This window comes from Babylonia areolata, chromosome 12, assembly GCF_041734735.1.
Source record: "Babylonia areolata isolate BAREFJ2019XMU chromosome 12, ASM4173473v1, whole genome shotgun sequence".
Taxonomy (NCBI): Eukaryota; Metazoa; Mollusca; class Gastropoda; order Neogastropoda; family Buccinidae; genus Babylonia; species Babylonia areolata.
This window is the reverse complement of record NC_134887.1, coordinates 33,459,922-33,484,249: the sequence shown is the minus strand read 5'-3', so window position 1 is coordinate 33,484,249 and position 24,328 is coordinate 33,459,922. Positions and strand designations below refer to the sequence as shown.

The 24,328-nt window shown below is 45.4% G+C and overlaps 1 protein-coding gene across 5 annotated transcripts in view; it reads right to left on the bottom strand.

The window, feature by feature from the left end:
• The window catches only part of LOC143288554 (huntingtin-interacting protein 1-like), a 108,560-nt gene that overhangs the window by 66,405 nt on the left and 17,827 nt on the right, over positions 1-24,328 (bottom strand). For all 5 annotated transcript variants that reach the window (XM_076597149.1, XM_076597150.1, XM_076597152.1 and 2 more), the window contains exons 3-4: positions 12,755-12,897; positions 9,423-9,479 (exon numbers count right to left, since the gene is read on the bottom strand). In XM_076597149.1, coding sequence (XP_076453264.1) covers positions 9,423-9,479; positions 12,755-12,897 — 200 coding nt within the window. The remainder of the gene's footprint in view (positions 1-9,422; positions 9,480-12,754; positions 12,898-24,328) is intronic.

Sequence of the window (24,328 nt, the reverse complement as noted above, 5' to 3'; positions counted from 1 at the left end):
AATGCGGATATATTTTGTCTGACAGTCTGAACCTGAAACCCACAACTAACAGCAAATCATACACATCTACACGTACACACACTTCTACATTTTCCATTTCATGTGAACTAATGCCCCCACCCCACCCAACCCACCCCACCCCCCAAACTCTGCCCCTCCCCAACCCCCTATCAACACCCCCTCTCCTTCAGACAGTGTGCCACAGACACCACTATCAGACACACAGGAGGCCTCACATAAGTGAAGTCTGGCTGTATGTGTGTTGGATGGTGTATAATATAAGTGGAGTGATGGCCTAGAGGTAACGCGTCCGCCTAGGAAGCGAGAGAATCTGGTTCGAATCACGGTTCAGCCGCCGATATTTTCTCCCCCTCCACTAGACCTTGAGTGGTGGTCTGGACGCTAGTCATTCGGATGAGACGATAAACCTAGGTCCCGTGTGCAGCATGCACTTAGCACACGTAAAAGAACCCATGGCAACAAAAGGGTTGTTCCTGGCAAAATTCTGTAGAAAAATCCACATCGATAGGAAAAACAAATAAAACTGCATGCAGGAAAAAACACAAAAAAATGGGTGGCGCAGTAGTGTAGCGACGCGCTCTCCCTTGGGAGAGCAGCCCGAATTTCACACAGAGAAATCTGTTGTGATAAAAAGAAATACAAATACAAATATGTGTACCAGAAACTGGCGTAAGCTCACAGTTTCTCAACTGCAATGCGATTTCATTTACAGCTCAGACTTCTGTGAGGGACGATGAAACTCAAACTAGGTGGCAAGTCGCACTGGCTCTCAGTGCTGCAACCCTAGGGGGGGGCTAGTTGGCCTTTGAGGACTAGCCCAAAGCCAACTGTCCTAAAGCCCTCTTGGCCGAGAGTGGGGATGTATCCTGGGCAAGACACTTTTTTTTCCCCGTCAAACTTTCTCACACACACACACACACACACACACACACACACACTCACTCACTCACTCACTCACTCACTCACTCACACACACACACACACACACACACACACACACACACACACACTCACTTACTCACTCACTCACTCACTCACACACACACACACACACACACACACTCTCTCTCTCTCTCTCTCTCTCTCTCTCTCTCAGTCTCACCCTCTTTTTCTATAAACTTTTCAAAGCATTACCACCTTCCTTCCTCCCTCCAACACCCACCCCCCTCACCCCCATCTCTCTCTCTCTCTCTCTCTCTCTCTCTCTCTCTCTCTTTTCCCTCCTGGTCATCCCTACAACATCCATCTTCTCTCCCTCCATGTCCCTCCCTCATTAACCTGGAAGTCAGACCCCTATTACCTGCATCCCCCCCTCCCCTCCCCTCCCCTCCCCTCCCCTGCTCCAACTCACCATTACTCTCCTCCCCCACCCCCACCCCCACCTGCTATACCACCCTCCCTCTTCCCCTCTTCCCTGCTTTCAGGTATCATGAAAGGAATATTTTCTGACCTGGTTTTTCTGTCTTCTGTTCCTGTCTTCAACACCTACCTCTGTGTGTGTGTGTGTGTGTGTGTGTGTGTGTGTGTGTGTGTGTGTGTGTTGTGTTCTGTTGTGTTGGTTTGTGTTTGAAAGTCCAAAATCATAGTCACGCGCGCACGCACACACACACACACTCTCTCTCTCTCTCTCTCTCTCTCACCCTCTTTTTCTATAAACTTTTCAAAGCATTACCACCTTCCTTCCTCCCTCCAACACCCACCCCCCTCACCCCCATCCATCTCTCTCTCTCTCTCTCTCTCTCTCTCTCTCTCTCTCTCTCTCTCTTTTCCCTCCTGGTCATCCCTCCAACATCCATCTTCTCTCCCTCCATGTCCCTCCCTCATTAACCTGGAAGCCAGACCCCTATTACCTGCATCCCACCCACCCTCCCCTCCCCTCCCCTGCTCCAACTCACCATTACTCTCCTCCCCCACCCCCACCTGCTATACCATCCTCCCTCTTCCCCTCTTCCCTGCTTTCAGATCATGAAAGGAATATTTTCTGACCTGGTTTTTCTGTCTTCCGTTCCTGTCTTCAACATCTACCTGTCTGTGTGTGTGTGTGTGTGTGTGTGTGTGTGTGTGTGTTGTGTTCTGTTGTGTTGGTTTGTGTTTGAAAGTCCAAAATCATAGTCACGCGCGCACACACACACACACACTCACACTCTCTCTCTCTCTCTCTAAACTTTTCAAAGCATTACCACCTTCCTTCCTCCCTCCAACCCCCACCCCCCTCACCCCCATCTCTCTCTCTCTCTCTCTCTCTCTCTCTCTCAACTTTTCAAAGCATTACCACCTTCCTTCCTCCCTCCAACACCCACCCTCCTCACCCCCATCTCTCTCTCTCTCTCTCTCTCTCTCTCTCTCTCTTCCCTCCTGGTCATCCCTCCAACATCCATCTTCTCTCCCTCCATGTCCCTCCCTCATTAACCTGTAAGTCAGACCCCTATTACCTGCATCCCCCCCTCCCCTCCCCTCCCCTCCTCTGCTCCAACTCACCATTACTCTCTCCATCCCCCCTCCCCCCGCCACCCCCACCTGCTATACCACCTTCCCTCTTCCCCCTTCCCTGCTTTCAGATCATGAAAGGAATTTTTTTTTTCTGACCTGGTTTTTCTGTCTTCCGTTCCTGCCTTCGACACTTACCTGTGTGTGTGTGTGTGTGTGTGTGTGTGTGTGTGTGTGTTGTGTTCTGTTGTGCTGGTTTGTGTTTGAAAGTCCAAATCATAGTCACGCGCACACACACACTCTCTCTCTCTCTCTCTCTCTTCCCTCCTGGTCATCCCTACAACATCCATCTTCTCTCCCTCCATGTCCCTCCCTCATTAACCTGGAAGCCAGACCCCTATTACCTGCATCCCCCCTCCCCTCCCCTCCCCTCCCTTCCCTGCTCCAACTCACCATTACTCTCCTCCCCCACCCCCACCTGCTATACCACCCTCCCTCTTCCCCCCTTCCCTGCTTTCAGGTATCATGAAAGGAATAATTTCTGACCTGGTTTTTCTGTCTTCCATTCCTGTCTTCAACACCTACCTGTCTGTGTGTGTGTGTGTGTGTGTGTGTGTGTGTGTGTGTGTGTGTGTGTGTGTGTGTAAGTGTATGTTCATGTGTGCACATGTGTCTTTGTGTGTGTTCGAGGGTGGCGCGTTGGCGTGTTGTATGTGTGTCTGTGTGTGTGTGTGTGTGTGTGTGTGTGTAGGAGTGCATGCACACACACGTGTATGATTGTGGGAGTGTGCGCACACACAGACTCACTCTCTCTCTCTCTCTCTCTCTCTCTCTCTCTCACACACACACACACACACACACACACACACACACACACACGAACACTCCTACATCCCACCCTCACTATCCTGAAAGGAAACAGCCCTTCTCCTTCAGACTGCATGTACAGTACGCCACAGACACCACTATCAGACACAGCCCTCTATCTCTGGGTGGGTGGTGGTGGGGGTGTGGGAGTGTGTGTGTTGGGGGAGGGGGGGGGGGCAGGACCCAACCAAACAGTCTATACCTATAGAGGCATACCATGTAGCCTCTTACATCTCCAACCCTCTCCCACACACACCACCCACACACACACACACACCACTCTTCTCTGCTCTGTTCACTGACACTGACACAGAGCCCACTCCTGTGACCCACAAGCCCCTTGAGGACCGCTGGGTTAATCACCGCTGTTAAAGAGTTAAGTTTAACGGCCTAATGGCGAACAGCCCTGAAGGTCAAGGTACTCAGGGGTGAGGTCTTGAAAGGCTAATCACCACCATCACCATCATCCTTCCTACATGCAGCTCTCCCACCCTCCTGCCCCTACCCCCAACCCTCCCCCCCACCCCCCTTTCTCACCATTCCCTCACCCAAACCCCTATCTTGTAGATGTGTGTGAACTCAGAACTCATAACTCAGAACTCGTTTAATTGTCGTAAAACCCATCAGAGGAGTTACGGACACTATAACAGTATAAACTAAACACAACAAACAAACAAAAAAGTAAAAGCAATAAGTTGTAAGCACATGCAGGATATTCCACAAGACATAGTTATGGATTGCAAACTTTAAAGCATTCATATATATATATATATATATATATATATATTGCCAGTTCTGGTTGGAGATAACTTAATGGCAACAGAGAACTTGGCCTTTGGATTATTGTGTTGCCAGTGCCATCTGGCCAACGATTCGAAGACTGGGAATTAACTGTCACAAGTAGGCAAGATCTCAAGTCAGAGTATGCGCGACACTTGTCCAGAAAATGCAGTTCATCCTCTATAACTCCACATGCTTTACATAGCCGGTCTTTCCTAGGTAAGCCATAGTGACGTCCTTGCTCAGTTTCAAGTTCATGTGCACTTATTCGCAATTGACATAATGCTCCTCTATGTTTAGTATTTTTGCAACTGATCAGGTAAGGTTGTAATGTATAAGTGTTTGCAATTTTGCAATAAAAGGAGAGCCTTGTAATGGCCCCGTTCTTTGTGCTGTTCCAAAACTGAACATATTGTCCTGTAGTTTATTCATGACAGAATATTTTAGTCGCTTAATGTTGAGCGTGCCTTGGTTCTCCCACACGTGGGAGAATCCAATTGAAACCGGTATCTTTTTGATAAAATTAAGCCTAGGAACTTTTTCCAATGAGTTCATCGATAACATATCATCATATGCTTTCCTCCAATAGCTATCTTCTTTCGATTCTATGATGTGCACCCAGAATGACATCACCTGACACACTGCAGTCAGAGAAATGGGGTTATCTGCCTAACTCTGCCAGGACTGGTAACTTAACTGATCTTTTGTGTACGCCCATTAAGCTCCTACAGAAGTTGACATGTACATTTTCTGATGGGCATTTTGCAAGAGGGAAAGGCATTAAATTGGTTAAACACCATAGAGGGCGTGGAGGAGTTTGTCGCAGTCTGATTGAATGTGTGTGTGTGTGTGTGTGTGTGTGTGAGTGTGTGTGTATGTGTGTGTATGTGTGTGTGAAAATGTGTGTGTCTGTGAGTGTGTGTGTGTGCAAGAGCGTGTGTGACACACACTTTTGCCATTTCCTCATCATGTAAGTTGACCCCCCCCCCCCCCACACACCACGCCCCCCCCCCTCCCCCGCCCCCTCCTCCCCCTCTAGCAGTTCAGACCTGTATGCATGCCAGACATCACTATCAGATGTACACATGTGGTTATTACCCCTCTTTCTAGTGTGGGACCTGGGGAGTGGGGGGGGGGTGCTGGGGGACAGGGGGGGAGGGGAGGGGGGGGAGTATCCAACCCAAGAGAGGGGCTTATACCTACATAGGAAGTAACTATGCATGATAGGCTGTTAGGTCTCCAACCCTTCTCCCTCCCACCCACACACACACCTCCTTTTGTCTGCTCTCTCTGTTCACTGACACAGACCCCTCCTTCCTGTGACCCATAAACCCCATGAGGACTACAGGTTAACTCACTCAGTACGGCCAGTCCTCTCTTCTCCTCTACACAGACCCCTCGGATGTCCAGAGGGTGTCTGAATGACCCAACCTTTTGCTTCTGTCGTCAGAATTGTGGTATTCTTTGTCAACATTCACCTCTTCAGTATAAGAGCCTTCCGCTTGCAATATTTTGATGACGGTAATTGGGGTGAAAGGCTGTTATCGTCGTCTCTTTCACCGTTCGTATGGAGAGAGTTAATCACCTCCCCCTTCCCCGCTTCCCTGTCTCTCACCTCTCCCTTGCCTTGTTGTTTCTCTCTCTCTCTCTCTCTGTGTCTGTCTCTCCCTCTCCCCCTCTCTCCCCAATCCCTCTCTCTCTCTCTCTCTCCCTCCCTCCCTCCCTCTGCCACCTCTCTCCCCAACCCTCTCTCTCTCTCTCTCCCTCTCCCCCTCTCTCTCTCCCTCTCCCCCTTTCTCCCCAACCCTTTCTCTCTCTCTCTCTCCCCCCTCTCTCTCTCTCTCTCCCTCTTCCCCTCTCTCCCCAACCCTCTCTCTCTCTTTCTCTCTCTGTCTCCCCAACCCTCTCTCTCTCTTTCTCTCTCTCTCTCTCTCCCCTCTCTCTCTCTCTCTCCCCCCTCTCTCTCTCTCTCTCTCCCTCTTCCCCTCTCTCCCCAACCCTCTCTCTCTCTTTCTCTCTCTGTCTCCCCAACCCTCTCTCTCTCTCTCCCCCCCTCTCTCTCTCTCTCCCTCTTCCCCTCTCTCCCCAACCCTCTCTCTCTCTTTCTCTCTCTGTCTCCCCAACCCTCTCTCTCTCTCCCTCTTCCCCTCTCTCCCCAACCCTCTCTCTCTCTTTCTCTCTCTGTCTCCCCAACCCTCTCTCTCTCTTTCTCTCTCTCTCTCCCCAACCCTCTCTCTCTGTCTCTCCCTCTCCTCCCTCTCTCCCCTTCCCTCTCTTCTCTCCAATGTTATCTCGATAAGAAACCAGTGAGTTAAACAATTTCTCCCCAACCTTCTCTCTCTCACACACACACACACACACACACACACACACACACACACACAGATATCATCAATAACAAAAAGACCCCCAAAACAATATTTAGCACACACACAAAATTGTACAGGAAACTGATGGGTGTCCATGAATGCCACCAAATCGAATGAATGGTATATGTACTTCTTTTTTCTTCTTCTTCTTCTTCTTTTTTTTTTTTTTTTGATAAATAAATGAGAAACTGACAAAATGAAACAAAATTTACAATAATGATAATACAAAATTAAAAGAAACTAACAAATGACTGCTCTATAAACCGCTCTTTATCAAAGTCAAGACTTCAGAAAAAGTTTAAATAATAAATGAAATATAAACTTTTTTTTTTTTTTTTTTTTTAAACACTGGCATCAACTGATCTCCATGCACTCCAGTCAAACAAAATGCTACACACGTGGCGGCGACATCTCCACCCCTCCACTTCACCCCAACACATTTATAAAAAAAAAATTTTTAAAAAACCCAAAAAATCAATGGCAAGGACGGATCAATCCGCATCAGCTGAAGAGCAACGCGACCCAAACACAAGTCGCGGCAACGCTGTTGTTTTTGCTGACAGGCCGAGAACACAGGGAACAGCCGAGACAATGCCCCCCACCCCCCTCCCTCCTTCCGGCCCCTTCCCCCCAAACAGATGCTGCGGACTTAACCAGTTTCATTAGAGCCCTTTACCGTGCCTCCTCCGTCCCTTCCTCCTCCCTTCCCGTTATTAGCCCCAAGCTCGTTAAGGCTGCGCGCTCATTAAGCCGCTTTCGGCACGTCTGGTCACAATGTGCGGTGGGGTGCCTCACCTGACGCTGGTGCAGTGTGTGAAGGGGGGGGTGTACCTGGGCTGAAGGGAGCTACCTGGCTCCCACACTGCACAGTGTGTCCAGGGAATGTCTATCCATACCTACACAGCTCACAAAATGTTAAGGACCACTCAGGAACTTGCACACTTTTTTTTTTTTCTAGGGGGTGTCGTGAAGTGATGCTGACTTTTCAGCAAACAGTGGTATGTGCAGCCAAAATATATGCACCATTCATAAACCAGAGCTGCTTTCTTGCATGTGAACATCAGTTTGTTTGTTTTTTTCTAATGAAAATACAGAGATATCATTTATAAACCACTGAATGATGGTAAAGTTTCGGCTGGAACATCAATTTTTAAACACATCTTTCAAGCTGTTCACAGTACATATGTACCTGACACAGCCGTGTGTGTTTCTAATGTGAGGCCAGAGGCAGACCATATGCAGTCTGCATAATTTAAATCATCTCATGATTATTCCGACATTTTATCAAAACATACCTGCTGTCACGAACTGGTCCCTAACTTTTTGTGAGCCCTGTAGCAGCTTGGACGGAAAGTGTGCAGCCAGCCCCTGACTTGTGTGAACTAAAGATAGGAGGAGTTCTAAACATGAAGTGTGGTTCCTTCATCAAAAGATATCATCAGGAGGTGCAGCTGAAGAAACAGGAAGTCATGAAATGCAGCAGCTGGCGAATGTTGTTGTTTTTTTGTTGTTGTTGTTGTTGTTGTTTTTTACAAAGATTATTCACTGGTTGGAAGCTATCTGTGAAAATAGTTTTTGAAGGTAGATTCTTGGTCGGGAGATTTCTTCTTCTTCTTCTTCTTCTTCCGCATTCATGGGTTGTAGCTCACAAGCATACTTATATATACAATTGGGCTTTTACGTGTATGGCGGTTTGTTTTTTTGTTTTTTTTATCATGTTGTTGTTTTTTTAGTGGCAGTAAACTGCATCAGTAAGAAACCTATTCCCTGAAGCACGCTGAAAAAAAAAAATCTAAACATGAACAAAAGACACAAAGAATCCAACACAAGGAATACAAACTGAAACGTTCTTCATTTTTTTCTATTCTAAATGAGAGAGGCAAGGCCTTCAAGACTCAAGTATTTGTATTTTGTATTAGTATTTCTTTTTATCACAACAGATTTCTCTGTGTGAAATTCGGGCTGCTCTCCCCAGGGAGAGTGCGTCGCTATACTACAGCGCCACCCTTTTTTTTTTTGTATTTTTTCCTGCGTGCAGTTTTATTTGTTTTTCCTATCGAAGTGGATTTTTCTACAAAATTTTACCAGGAACAACCTTTTTGTTGCCGTGGTTCTTTTACGTGTGCTAAGTACATGCTGCATACGGGACCTCGATTTATCGTCTCATCCGAATGACTAAGTGTGATACTTAATCATACACAGGAACTATGGTACAGTAAGAAAAGGACTTCTCTTGCAACAGGACATTTTTGTGACTAGACCTCTGACCTTGACAATGTTATTACAGTGTTGTAATCTTGACTTTCACCTCTGACCTTGACTACTTAAAAGACTTCTGACCTCCAACCTTGACAACTAAAAGACTATGTTTTTATCTAGGTGATAACTGATCACTGTACAAAGTTTTGTTAAAAACTGGATGAAACACTCAAGTTCTTACATAATTCTGCAGTTGTTTTTCCTCCATTACACTATGTTATGAACCCTGACCTTGGCTCTCTGTTGGGTTTTTGACTAGTTTGTGTCATCACCCGGTATCTGTTGGATACTGAATTTGTGATAACCATGGCCAGTCAGTGTACCAAGTTTCGTGAAGATTATATGCAAGAAGTTACTGCTTTTGGACCTGTTCACATTTCATGTAATCCTGTTTGCCCTTTTTGCAACTGTTGACTTTTGACCTCTGACCTTGAATTTCAAAAAGGATCAGGCTGTCACCACAGCCAGCGACTGTGCCAAGCTGGAAAACAAAAAAAAACAAAACCAAAAAAAAGACAGCAACAGAATTTGTATGACTGTTGAACTTTCTCTGTTTTCCCTTGACCTCTCAGAAGCAGAGAAAGATGGGAGAAAATGCGTCCCTCTCCGGATATACGAACATAAAATGGCAGACGTCTATACATGTCTGTTACCACTAGAGGCAGTGGTGTTGGTGCTGACACTCCCCTGATAACTCACCCACAGTTTTCCCAGGTCCTTAAGCTGGCTGCAGTATCGGAAAGAATCTGGAACAACCTGCACACAACAACATAAATCCATCAATCCATTCTGATTCACCAATCAACCTGCACAACAACATCAATCCATCAATCCATTCTGATTCACCAATCAACCTGCACAACAACATCAATCCATCAATCCATTCTGATTCACCAATCAACTGGCACAACAACATCAATCCATCAATCCATTCTGATTCACCAATCAACCTGCACAACAACATCGATCCATCAATCCATTCTGATTCACCAATCAACCTGCACAACAACATCAATCCATCAATCCATTCTGATTCACCAATCAACCGGCACAACAACATCGATCCACCAATCCATTCTGATTCACCAATCAACCTGCACAACAACATCAATCCACCAATCCATTCTGATTCACCAATCAACGGGCACAACAACATCAATCCATCAATCCATTCTGATTCACCAATCAACGGGCACAACAACATCAATCCATCAATCCATTCTGATTCACCAATCAACGGGCACAACAACATCAATCCACCAATCCATTCTGATTCACCAATCAACTGGCACAACAACATCAATCCATCAATCCATTCTGATTCACCAATCAACCTGCACAACAACATCGATCCATCAATCCATTCTGATTCACCAATCAACCTGCACAACAACATCAATCCATTCTGATTCACCAATCAACCGGCACAACAACATCAATCCATCAATCCATTCTGATTCACCAATCAACCGGCACAACAACATCAATCCACCAATCCATTCTGATTCACCAATCAACGGGCACAACAACATCAATCCATCAATCCATTCTGATTCACCAATCAACCGGCACAACAACATCAATCCACCAATCCATTCTGATTCACCAATCAACCGGCACAACAACATCAATCCATTCTGATTCACCAATCAACCGGCACAACAACATCAATCCATCAATCCATTCTGATTCACCAATCAACCGGCACAACAACATCAATCCACCAATCCCATGAATCAATCAACTTTCACAATGCCATCAATCAATGAATCAATCCATTAATCAATCTGTCAAACCATCTGTCCATCAATGAATAACTAGTTGATCACAATAGATCAAGAGGATGTACTACTTCTTTTCATGGGGTTGGGGGGGGGGGGGGTGCGGGGGGGGGTGTGTGTGTGGGGGGGGGGGGGGGGGGGGCGGGGGTCCTAACTTCAAATGAAAAGATTTTCTTTCTTTTTAATCCCTAAATAAAATCTGATCTGAATCACTATCAAAACCTAATCAAATGGTCCCTGGTCCACAGCGGACACATCCACTAAATTTCAGGGAAAACACCAGCTGCTGTGGAGAAGCGTTCAGCATCACTGACTGAAAACTGGGGGGTCACTGGTTTGAACCCCAGCAGAGACGGGCGCAATAGCCGAGTGGTTAAAGCGTTGGACTGTCAATCTGAGGGTCCCGGGTTCGAATCACGATGACGGCGCCTGGTGGGTAAAGGGTGGAGATTTTTACGATCTCCTAGGTCAACATATGTGCAGACCTGCTAGTGCCTGAACCCCCTTCGTGTGTATATGCAAGCAGAAGGATCAAAATACGCACGTTAAAGATCCTGTAATCCATGTCAGTGTTCAGTGGGTTATGGAAACAAGAACATACCCAGCATGCACACCCCCAAAAACGGAGTATGGCTGCCTACATGGCAGGGTAAAAACAGTCATACACGTAAAATCCCACTCGTGTGCATACGAGTGAACGCAGAAGAAGAAGAAGAAGAAGAACCCCAGCAGAGGTGAGTTTTTGAGGTCTGCGGCCGACTTCTACCCAGAGCTGAGTGTGCGATGGGCTCAAGCAGGGAAGACTGGGACCACACAGTCAAAGGTCGTGTACTTCACGGACGTGTCTTTGTGTGTGTTGCTCAAATTTCCTGACCAACTCTGCAGGTGTCTGTATCTCTCAGACCTGCTTAACGTCAGGATATCATGATGGAAGAAGGCACAGAATGATACAGTACAGCCTTGTGAAGCAGTCCTGAACCAAAATGAACCTCCAAAGCAACACTGGAATCATCCCCATCATTATTCATCATATACCATCAAATATGGAATTTCAAATGTCCCCACATCCTGCTCCCCTCCCGCACACACACACCCCCCCCCACCCCCCCAAGGCCACACCCTCCCTGCAAACCCCCATCCAAACCCCCAATCCCCCCTCTTCTAAAAAAAAAAAAAAAAAAAAAAATCAGGCAGTTCTATCGTCAACTCTCTGTATAACTCTGCTGACACAGACAAAATAAATGACCTCCTTGGCAGAGGTAAAAAAATCACTGACAAGCTCAGAACAAGGGTGTGGCTATATTAGGAGTGGGAACAGGTGTGATATTAGGGAGCTGTACAGAATCGATTTCTATGTGGATTTTCTTTTTCTCCTTTGAAACGTGTTGATTTTTTTTTTTTTTTTTTTCTGGAATCATCAAAATTGCTATGAAGTGAAAGCCCTGCTGGTAAAAAAAAAAACAAAAAAAAACTTCCTTCTGATGTCCTGAAAAAACTAATTCATCAGCACACAAACCAGCAGGCTCACAAAAAGAAAACATCGAACATGTGATTTAAAAAAAAAAAAAAAAAAAAAAAAGAAGCTGCATTATTCTCTCTCGTCCTGCCTCTCCCTGTGCGTGTGAGACTGTTTGGGTTCACAGATGACTGTGTCACTGTGTGTTAATGAAATCATACAGCCGAACATTGAACAGGACAAATGCCCTGAGTCTGAATGATAAGATAACAAGCTGATGTATTCTCTTCCAATGTAGCACACACACAAAATATAATCATAAAGTTTGTTGTTGTTTTTTTCTTTATCGCAAGCTGCTATGCAAAACATACATTTATAAACAACACCCAGATGCATGACTACTGCACACACACATCATGCTCACACACACACACACACACAACACACACACACACACACACACATACACACACACATGTACACACACACACACACACACACACACACACACACACACACTACATACACACACACACACACACACACACACACACACATCATGCTCACACACATGCACGCACACACTACAATCACACACAACACACACACATACACACACACTACACACACACACAAACACACACACTACACACACACACACCCCACCCCCCTGGCCCCCCCCCAACACACATCTCCATCCCCCCCTCCCCTTGCCCCCTTCCCCGTGCCCCCACCCCCACCCCACCCCCTAACACACACACACACAGAGAAAGAAGTGAGAAAGCAGCACTGACGTTGGGATGGCCGTCCCTCATCAACTTGTGGATGACCTGCAGGAACTTCCAGCACACAATGGGGTTGGCCTGCACCGGCATCTTGGACCCGATCGTCCAGAACATGCCGCCCCCGTTGTCCTGGAACGTGCCCAGGATGGCATCTTGCGCAGGTTAAAGAAACATGTCCCAAACTTCATCACGGCAACAACAACAGCAACAAATCATTACGATGTTCTTCGTTGGTACCCCACCTTGCCAGAGGGCATAGCAGGCATTAAGTTTGAGTAAAAGGAAGTAAAAGTGAACATCTAACTTTGTGGCAAACTGCAAATCACCACCAATGTGCAAACGTTATAGGTTCTAGAACAAGTTTGTGGCAAAATCTACATTACTTATTATGCGTAGATTTCAGTGCCACTCAAATGCAGCACACACACACGCACGCACACACACACACACACACACACACACACACATACACACACACACACACAACATTATTATACTCTTTCTCACACACACACACACACACACACACACACACACACACACACACTCACACACACACACACACACACACACACAACATTATTATTCTCTTTCTCTCTCTCTCTCTCTCTCACACACACACACACACACACACACACACCATTATTATACTCTTTATCTCACACACACACACACACACACACACACACACACACACACACACACACACACACACACACACAGACTTCTGTGAGGGGGAGAGAAAGAAAGAGAGAGAGGAGAGAGAGAGAGGAAGAGAGTGTGTGTGTGTATGCATGCCAAAGCACAAGGTCCCCCACTCCTGAGAGTCAAATACTGAAATCTATGTTTATAAATATCAAACTCAGGATTGACCAGAGTCAATGCTGGTCTTTCTTTCACCTGACCGAAAATAGGTTTGAGAATGGTTCGCCCTGCTGTGCATCTCGCTAGGTAAGCTGAAATAATCACAGGTCCTTCTTCAGATAGATGTCTCGTTGACCTGCAAAGCTTCACACAAACAGCTGAGAATGACGAGGGGCATTAGTAGTCTGGTCTCTTTGTATGTGTGTGTGTGTGTGTGTGTGTATGTGTATGTGTGTGTGTGTGTGTGTGTGTGCGCGCGCGCGTGTGTGTGCATGCACGTGTCTATGTCTGTTTCTCTGTGTGTGTCTCAGTGTGCATTATGTATGTGTCTGTGTGTGGATGCGTCCCCTCACAAAGCATATGCATGTGCATGTGAACGCGTGAGTGCATGTGCATACGTGTGTGTGCATGTCTGCATGCATGTGTGCATTTTTTTTTCCACCTCTCTGCTTTCTTTGAGTGGTATAGGGGGAGACAGATCAATTTGGCCCCACACTCCCCCATACTCGCTCGCTCTCTCTCTCTCTCTCTGTAGTCTGTCTGATGCAATGGGTTTCTCCAAATAGCCTCGGTCTGTCTCTCTGGAAAGCTGATGCTATCTATAGATTTTTTCCCAATTCAGTCTCTCACAAAGAATATGGATACATCTGTGTGTGTGTGTGTGTGTGTGTGTGTGTGTGTGTGTGTGTGTGTGTGTGTGTGTGTGTGTGTGTGTGTGTGTGTGTGTGTGTGAGTGTGTGTGTGTGTGTGTCAGTGAGAGAGAATCAAAATTATGTGAATGTGTGTGTGATTTTATGTGTTGCGTGTGATTTTTGTGTCTGCGTGTGTGTGTGTGTGTGTGTGTGTGTGTGTGTGTGTGTGTGTGTGTGTGTGTGTGCATGGGTATTCATTTGTTAGGCTGCATCTGTGTATGTGTATACATGCATGCATGCATCATTGCTTGCATGAATGCGTGTGTATGTCTCTGTGTGTGTGTGTGTGTGTGTGTGTGCTAATCGATATACATGTATGTGCATATACCTGTGCTCATGTAAGTTCAAGTGTGAACACATGAGCAAGGTTGCTGTTTTTGTTGTTGTTGTTGTTGTTGTTTTCTTCTTCTTCGAAATAAGCAAGGGATATTTTTAGAACCGGCCAGACGCAAGAGGGGGTGGGGGAAGGGGTGGTGGAGAGCGCATTGGGATGATTCAATATTGATCACCGTCCACAGGTAATTACTCTGCTGACATGACAGTCTGTCTGTCTGTCTGTCTGTCTGTGGGGAGCCAGGCCACCTCTGTGGCCACAGACACACACCTTTGACTTCATCACGCCAAGGACCACCACAGGTAGCCAGATCAGATGGTAACTAATCTCCCATAGGAGATACACATACATGTGTGTACATCAGGGCATGTACATTATATATGTACACAGAGAGAGGGGTAGAGAAAGAAAGGGGGAGGAGGGAGAGAGGGTGAAAGAGAGGGGGAGGGGGGGGGAGGGTGAATATTGGCCCAGATGTAATTGTTTTCTGTAAGGTTGGGGAAGATTCATAAAAAAAGTCGGTCTTGGTTTAACTTTTAATCTTAAAAACTGGTTTGTGTGGGGAGGGATGGGGTGGTAGTCAGTTTGTGTGTGTGTGTGTGTGTGTGTGTGTGTGTGTGTGTGTGTGTGTGTGTGTGTGTGTGTGTGTTTGTACAGAGAGAGAGAGAGACAGACAGATTCGAGTGTGCATGCATTATACATTGGGGGTGTGGGGGTGTTTGTCTGAACTGTATCTGTATTGCTTGAATACAACTGCAGCTAAAAATGTGTTTAGAATAATCTCTCTCTCTCTCTCTCTCTCTCTCTCTCTCTCTCTCTGTCTCTCTCTCCCTGCCCTCCCTCTCTCTCTTCCCCTTTCTCCCCGTTGTCTCTAACTCTTTCATGCATTTTTTTGTGTGTGTATGTGCCAGGCAGCCAACATGCATGCAATGTGTGAATGTGAGCCCACACACCTCATACACATGCATCATGCTTTGTGCAGACATGTACATATGAATGTGTGCACTATGCATACATGTATGTGTGTGTGTGTGTGTGTTTGCGTGTTTGTCTGCGCATGTAGGAACGTGTGCATGTATGCATACATACACGACTTGTGTGTGTGTATGTGTGTGTGTGTGTGTCCGTCTGTCTGTGTCTGTGTCTATGTATGCCTTTGTCCACGCGTATGTGTGTACACATGCATGAGCATGAGTCTGCATGTGTATGTATGCACGCGTCTGTGTGTGTGTGTGTGTGTTCACAAGTGGATGTACCTGACACTGCTGCAATACTCACAGCCAGACATGCCAGGCTGGAGGCGTGAAGAAAAAAAAAACAAGAGAGGCAAGGCCTTCAAGACTCACTCATGATACACTTTTAAAAAAATCCAAGCTTTTTATGTATTGAGTATAATTTCAAAATGTAATGTTTAAGATGAGAAGGATCAGTTTAAAGCAAATTAACTCCCCTAGCATTAATTACAGAGTAATTTCCATTTTTTCCTATCTGCACCAAAACGTTTGCAAAATAAATAAAACTTCCATGCTTAGTAAAAGAGGTTCCTGTTTGAACAAAAAATGATAATAATGACTGCTCTTGTTGTTGGGTCAGAATATCAGATCAAAGTGCCAAGTTTAGAGAATACAAAAAGTATAAATATAACAGTAAATGCAGTTTACATATAATTAGGCTTCTTTTTTTCTTTTTTTCTTTTTTTCTTTTTTTTGTGCCCATCCCAGAGGTGCAATATTGTTTTAAACAAGATGACTGGAAAGAACTGAATTTTTCCTATTTTTATGCCTAATTTGGTGTCAACTGACAAAGTAATTGAAGAGAAAATGTCAATATTTTTATGCCTAATTTGGTGTCAACTGACAAAGTAATTGCAGAGAAAATGTCAATGTTAAAGTTTACCACGGACACACACACACACACACACACACAGACAACCGAACACCGGGTTAAAACATAGAGTCACTTTGTTTACAAGAAGTGAGTCAAAAAACGAGAACAATAATTACGTCTGTTGATGGCACCATCCTCCTCCTCCTCTGTCTTCTCCTGATGACTTTGTTCTACTCTCCATCAGTTCTGCTCCCCTAAAGCTGCACCCTCGGCTGACAACACCTTAGAGTGCTGTCACAATCAATACATAAAACAACCAACCAAACATGCACCGACATGAATGTGTATGCACATGTGTGCAATGCCTGCGCGCACGCACGCACACACACAGACACACACACACAGACACACACACACACACACACACACACACAGAGCAAGATGGAGAGGGGGGGAGGGAGGGGCGACTAAGACAGATATTCATAATCCATCATGATTAGTATGCTTTCTTTATTTTTCTTCAGCTGAAAACTTAAAAAACTGGTTTTAAAAATATGATAGCAATGACAACAGTTTTAAAAAACCAGGCTGTAACTTACATTACATTTACACATCATAACAATGGTAGGTCAAGCGACCAGCTCCAACATGTTCAGGTGTTGTTTGTTTTGTTTTTTGTTTTCTGATTCTAAAAACAAAATACTCATCATATGTTCCAATCATCATTCGCCTTCAAAACTCAACCAGCTGCTACCAGTACAAACCTTACCCACCTCGGCATCCCTTTCATCAACCAAGGCATGCTTGTTAGGTTGATGTCAATTACATTCCCAACCACCCCATACACACATTCATATCAACTGTCAACATCAGCGTGACTAAGAGTTAATTCTGTCCAAAGCTGCCCGGCAGTGTCCCAAATTACCCTCAACCCCTTATGACTCACACCACCACTGGGAAAACACTGTCACTGCAAACCAAGTGGATCACAAACCACTAGCTCTCAACGGTTTCCCCGATAATGGCAGATAATTAAAGTGCACTAGCCAAATTCCTTACAGAACCTCTCATTCAAAGTCACTAGCTCTCAAACATTTCCCTGATAATGGCAGGTAATTAAAGTGCACTAACCAAATTCCTTACAGAACCTCTCATTCAAAGTCACTAGCTCTCAACGGTTTCCCCGACAGTGGCAGATAATTAAAGTGCACTAGCCAAATTCCTTACAGAACCTCTCATTCAAAGTCACTAGCTCTCAAACGTTTCCCTGATAATGGCAGGTAATTAAAGTGCACTAACCAAATTCCTTACAGAACCTCTCATTCAAAGTCACTAGCTCTCAACGGTTTCCCCGACAGTGGCAGATAATTAAAGTGCACTAGCCAAATTCCTTACAGAACCTCTCATTCAAAGTCACTAGCTCTCAACGGTTTCCCCGATAATGGCAGATAATTAAAGTGCACTAGCCAAATTCCTTACAGAACCTCTCATTCAAAGTCACTAGCTCTCAACGGTTTCCCCGACAGTGGCAGATAATTAAAGTGCACTAGCCAAATTCCTTACAGAACCTCTCATTCAAAGTCACTAGCTCTCAACGGTTTCCCCGACAGTGGCAGATAATTAAAGTGCACTAGCCAAATTCCTTACAGAACCTCTCATATAAAGTCACTAGCTCAACTGTTTCCCTGATAATGGCAGATTATCAAAGTGCACAAACCAAATTCCTTACAGAACCTCTCATGCAAAGTCACTAGCTCAACTGTTTCCCTGATAATGGCAGATAATGAAAGTGCACTAGCCAAATTCCTTACAGAACCTCTCGTACAAAGTCACTTGCTCTCAAATGGTTCCCTGACTGTGGCAGATATAAGGTTTCCACAACAGTCTGGTCTTTACTTGCATCCTTTGTTGGGTGTTAGTGCGGAGGGCCAGATCATCAGCACCGTCAAGGTCATACAGCTGGACGACCTTGATTCCATACATGTATTGCATTGTATTACATTGTATTGTATTGTATTGTATTGCATTGTATTACCCTTTAGTCACAACAGATTTCACTGTGTGAAATTCTGGCTGCTCTCCTTAAGGACAGCATGCTGCAACAGTTCAGCACCACAGTTTTGTTGTTGTTTTGTAGTTGTTGTTTTTTTTCTTTTCTCTGTCTGTAAGTGCATTTGCTTTACTATCAAAGTGGATTTTTCTGCAGAATTTTGCCAGGAACAACTGTTGTTGCCCCGGGTTCTTTTACGTGCATTAAATGCACGCTTCACACAGGACCTCAGTTTATCATCCCATTCAAATGACTAGAGTACCTGACCACCACTCAAGGTCTAGCGGTGGTGAAAAAAAATACCGGTGAGAGCAGATTCTCTCGCTTCCTAGGCAGACATGTTACCACTGGGCCACCACTCCACATGAAATATTCTGTGACCCAAAAGTATGTCTTTGAAGTTCAAGCACTTGTAGCAAGAAGAATCTACTGATCTCAAGTCAGACTCATCAGCCATCAACAGAATTGATACAGCCTTCACATGTATCTCCAATAGGAGGAGTTTGTATTATACTCCATGTTTGGTGTTACATATACTTACCATGTCAAACTGATGCTTTGGCTCTCCACGCCATCTTGTCAGGTTTACGCTCTGTCTCGTCTTACGCTTTTTTTTGGCTATTAAGCGTATTCATTTGGCCTTATTTTGCTGCGTGCGGCTTGTCTGTATTGTATTCTTACATTCTGTGTACTCGATTCGACTCGGCACCCTCGATTCATTCGTTTTTCTCTACCTCTAAGTCGATCCTGTCTTTCCTTTCTCTGTTGGGGGTCGGATTTTCGCTGGGTGCCTAAGCGCGGGTTCCATGCCTCGTGTGCCATCCTGAAGTCATCGCAAACAACTCTTCAAGCACTTCAGGACAAGTGCTTACAAACCCCTTGGAACCTTCCTCTCCCTGAACTTCAACCACTTAGGGACACCCACACCACTCCAGGACCACTGCAAAAACAATCTCCACTCTCTCAACTCTAACAAAAACACAGGACTTAACATATTTCTGGACATTTACAGGAACAGTATCACTTCTTGTCCTAGAAAAACACTGACATACACATACACATAACTATCATATATATATATATATATATATATATATATCACACCATATACCCTCACAATAACCTCCTACACCTCCACTGGGAAAGAGAAAGAAAGGCTGACAAATACATCTACCGAAGACACCTTCATGCAGACACCATGAAGACGGGCCTTACCTGAAGCTGGACACTGAGAGAGAGGCAAAGGCACAGGACAGGGGACCATGGAGGTGTCTTGGCTGACAGCCTCAACCCAAAAAAGTGATGAAAGGCCTAGGTGAATGAGCAAAAAGCCCACAAGTGTCAGTTTCCAACTACTACACCACGTATGCACTTAAGGGCATCTTGAGGACCTACCCACTCCCTCTCCTTTCGGTGGTGAACTGTGACAGTACCCTGAAGTACAGTAAGGCACCAGTATCAGTCTCCAACACCTTTAGATGCATGCACTTAAGAACATCTTTACCACTTAATGACTAGTCTCTCTCTGTGCTGAACTGTAACAATGCAGCACTTGTGCAGGTCAGTAAGACACAAGTATCAGCCTCTCACTTCTTTATATGCATGCACTGAGTACATCTTCACCACTCAGGGTGCCAGCAAGTCTCTTTTCTCTCCGTAGTGAACTGTAACAATACAGCGCCCTTGTGCAGGATATTGATAGTAAGGCACAAGTATCAGTCTTCACATGCATGCACTTAACTCATTCTACTCCAGGTACGAATTAACTTCTACTTCAATCACCGATATGTGTGACGGGACATTAAACAAAATTCCTAACTTCTACTTTGATTATTTCCCCTGTGGACCACAAACAAGATCTCTCATACCAACACACTATTCTGATTTAGTTTGTTCTTACTTGGTACAGTTAGCATTCAAAGCTGAATGACCAGGTACAAGAACTCTCATACCAACACACTATTCTGATTTAGTTTGTTCTTACTTGGTACAGTTGGAACTCAAAGCTGAACCATTTATGGATTCAAAAAGTGTGAAAACGAAACTTTATTCAACCAATCAAACCAACAATTCTCCATTGATTTTTGCCATTTTAGTGAACCACCCCATTTTTGTACAGCAGTGTAGTGCTGGTCCAGGGGAGTTGTAGCATGCATGCAGCTGTGGGGGGGAAAGAGTTAAGGACATGTGTACCATTCAGGGACCCAGCAAGTCTGTTTCCTCTCAGTGATGAACTGTAACAATGCAGCCCACTTGTGCTGCAGGACAGTGAGGCGGATTTCCTGCACACTTCCACCTGCCCAGGACACACTGACCCCTGGTTCCTGAACCCAGGCCCACACCCACTCCCCTCATCCCAGCATTGTCCTCCTGTCGTGACCATCCTGTCTGTCTGTGCCATGGACTTGCAGCCCAGCTTGCTTGGCTTATAATATCAGAGACTGACATAAGCTTACAGCTGGGCCAAAAGCAAAGTGATAGCTTGGCACCATCGGTGAATGCCTTCAAGAACAGACTGGATGTCTACTGGAAGAACAAGCCAGACAAGTACAATCCGTCTTGCCAATAAGCCACACATGCAAAGTTTAGTATGTGCAACTGATGACCCACACGGAGTGATGAACAGGTCTTTTGGACCTTAAACATCGTAAAGTTCAAGTTCAAGTTCAAGTATGATCAACAATTTCTCCATTGCTAAGGGAATTCATTTACAGCTTAGTCTCTTTGCGAAGGACTACGACTCTCAAACTAGGAGGCAAGTTTGCAATGGCTCTTAGCGCTGCAGCCTTGAGGGATGGTTGGCCTTTCACCGCCAAGTTTCTGTGTGAAAAGCACTCCCCAGCGCCAAATATTTTAGAAACGATGCTCTCAGTCACATAACAGGCCTCTGTTCATGTCAAAACAAGACAATGGACTTGTTTCCTTTAAATTCAGTCAGGGGGCAAAGGTTAGTCATTGTTCTATTGGCAGGAGCCTGGCTGCAGCTGTCAAACTTTGTTACAATGTGAAGAATGGTCTTTTTAACTCACTCAGTACAGCCAGTCCTCTCTTCTCCTCTACACAGACCCCTTGGATGTCCAGTGGGTGTCTCTATGACCCAACCTTTAGCTTCCGTCGTCAGAATTGTGGTATCTTTGTCAACATTCACCTCTTCAGTGTAAGAGCCTTCTGCTTGTTATATTTTGATGGTTGTAATTGGGGTGAAACGATGTTAATCGTCTCTTTCGCCGTTCGTATGGACAGAGTTAACATGACCCCTCAATGTCAACAACCAAAGGGTTGTTCATGGCAAACATTCTATGGAAAAAACCCACTCTGATAGGAAAATGAATACCCTTGCAGGCAGAAAAAAAAGGGGGTGGTGATGCACTGCAGCAAAGTGTTCTCCCTGGGAAGAGCAGCCCGAATTTCTGTTATGACAGTAATGCAGTACAATACAATACAATACAGTACAATATAATACAATACAATACAGTACAGTACAACATAATACAATACATTCTCCTAAGAAATGAGTGGTGCTTTGATGATGAGCCACTAATTCCACACACACCCACTATTACACACTTTGACGGGCTTTGGAACCAATTGTGCGTGCACACACACACACACACACACACACACACACACACACACACACACACACACACACACACACACACACACACACATGCAAACTGAGCATTGTGTTAATCAACAAGGAAACAACAATCAAGGGAAATAACAGAAAACGAGCAGCTGCAATGCCTTTACATCCTGTTCTCACTGATAATCAACCAGTACTCTTTTACACAATCACACTCGTGTGGTGAAACTCTCCTGTTCTCACTGATAATCAACCAGTACTCTTTTACATAATCACACTTGTGTGGTGAAACATGTCCTTCACAAAACGGGAAAGGACCACTGCCACCGAACTGAAATTTTATAGATTTTAAAAACAATTACGACAATGTCAAAAATATTTCTGGGATGTTTATTCTGAAAGCAAAGATCCCTGCTGACAAGGGTGAAGGAGTTTAAAGAGCAACAACATCACAACAATAACAACAACAACAACAACAAATAATAATAATAATATTCTGACAGGCAGACGAACTTAGCATCTGCAAATTTGTCTCTTCACTGGTTTCGTTGAAAGAGAGAACTCGACAGTGAACTGACTTGCTCACAGCCTGACAATGAAACTAGACTGCCAACAACATGCTGTCCATTATGGAAAAGTAAATAGGACAACACTATGAGTACGACACATAAGTGAGTCACCCCCTGAACCTGGGTCATCCCTCTGTGAGTGTGTGTGCTTGTGTGTGTGTGTGTGTGTGTGTGCACATATGTGTGCGCATTTCTATGCACAAGTCATGTGTGTGCATGTATGTGCATCAATCTTTGCACATGTATGTGTGTATGCATGCATGTATGCACATGTCTCTTTGAGCGTACCTGTATGCACATGTGTGTGTGTGTGTGTGTGGATGTGGGTGTGGATGTGTATTTGTGTGTGTGTGTGTTGCAAATATATGTAAGTGTACAACTGTCATGTACTTTTCTTTCTTTTTTTTAAAGAATTATTAACAATACTTAAAGCACATCAAACTAAAGTCACCAGGAAGAAATCAAACATGTCTGACAGATATCAAAGTGCTAAAATTGGGGGGGGGGGGGGGGGGGAAGGGGGGGGCGTTAATTAACATAATAAAATACTCTCCACTTATCTTCTCAAACTTTGTAACGACTTTATTTCCCAGCCTTTTATTTCTTTTAATTTTTTTTTTCCCCTGTTTTTGTTGAGTGTGACCCTTTCAGCCTTCTATTTTCCACACTGACAGCATGTTTCTCTCTGATGGCCTAACGCCAATGGCAGTCAGGTTCTGTCAAGTGACTCCCCCCCCCCACCCCCCCACCCCACCCCCCACTCCCCTCCATCAATCTATTCCCATATCTTGTTCCCTTGCCCACCCTCCCACCTTATCCCAATCTCCTCCCCCTCCCTCTCCCCCTCCCCCCAATCCCCCCCCCACACACACACTCCCCTCCATCCATCTATTCCCTTATCTTGTTCCCTTGCCCACCCTCCCACTTATCCCAATCTCCTACCCCTCCCTCTCCCCCCCCCCCCCACAAACCCCCCAACCCCCCCACTCCCCTCCATCAATCTATTCCCATATCTTGTTCCCTTGCCCACCCTCCCACCTTATCCCAATCTCCTCCCCCTCCCTCTCCCCCCTCCCCCCAATCCCCCCCCACACACACACACACACTCCCCTCCATCCATCTATTCTCTTATCTTGTTCCCTTGCCCACCCTCCCACTTATCCCAATCTCCTACCCCTCCCTCCCCCCCCCCCCCACAAACCCCCCAACCCCCCCACTCCCCTCCATCCATCTATTCCCTTATCTTGTTCCCTTGCCCACCCTCCCACCTTATCCAAATCTTCTCCCCCTCCCTACCCCCCTACCCCCAACCCCCCCACTCCCCTCCATCCATCTATTCCCATATCTTGTTCCCTTGCCCACCCTCCCACTTATCCCAATCTCCTCCCCCTCCCTTCCCCCTCCCTCCTCCTCCCCCAACCCCCCCTACACACTCTCACTTTTCCGTATTTTTTGCCTTCTTTTTTTTTTTAACAGAAAACTCAAGAGTATTACTATTCTTTGTGATCGTCTTCATCCCATGTTGAAGAGGTACAACAACATCTATTTTATCTCTTCCTTTTTTGTGTGGGGGTTGGGGAAGGTGGGGAGGTGGGGTGCGGAGGGGGGGGGGAGAGTGTGTGTGGAGAAGGGGGTGTGTGCATTTGTGCATGTGTATGCAC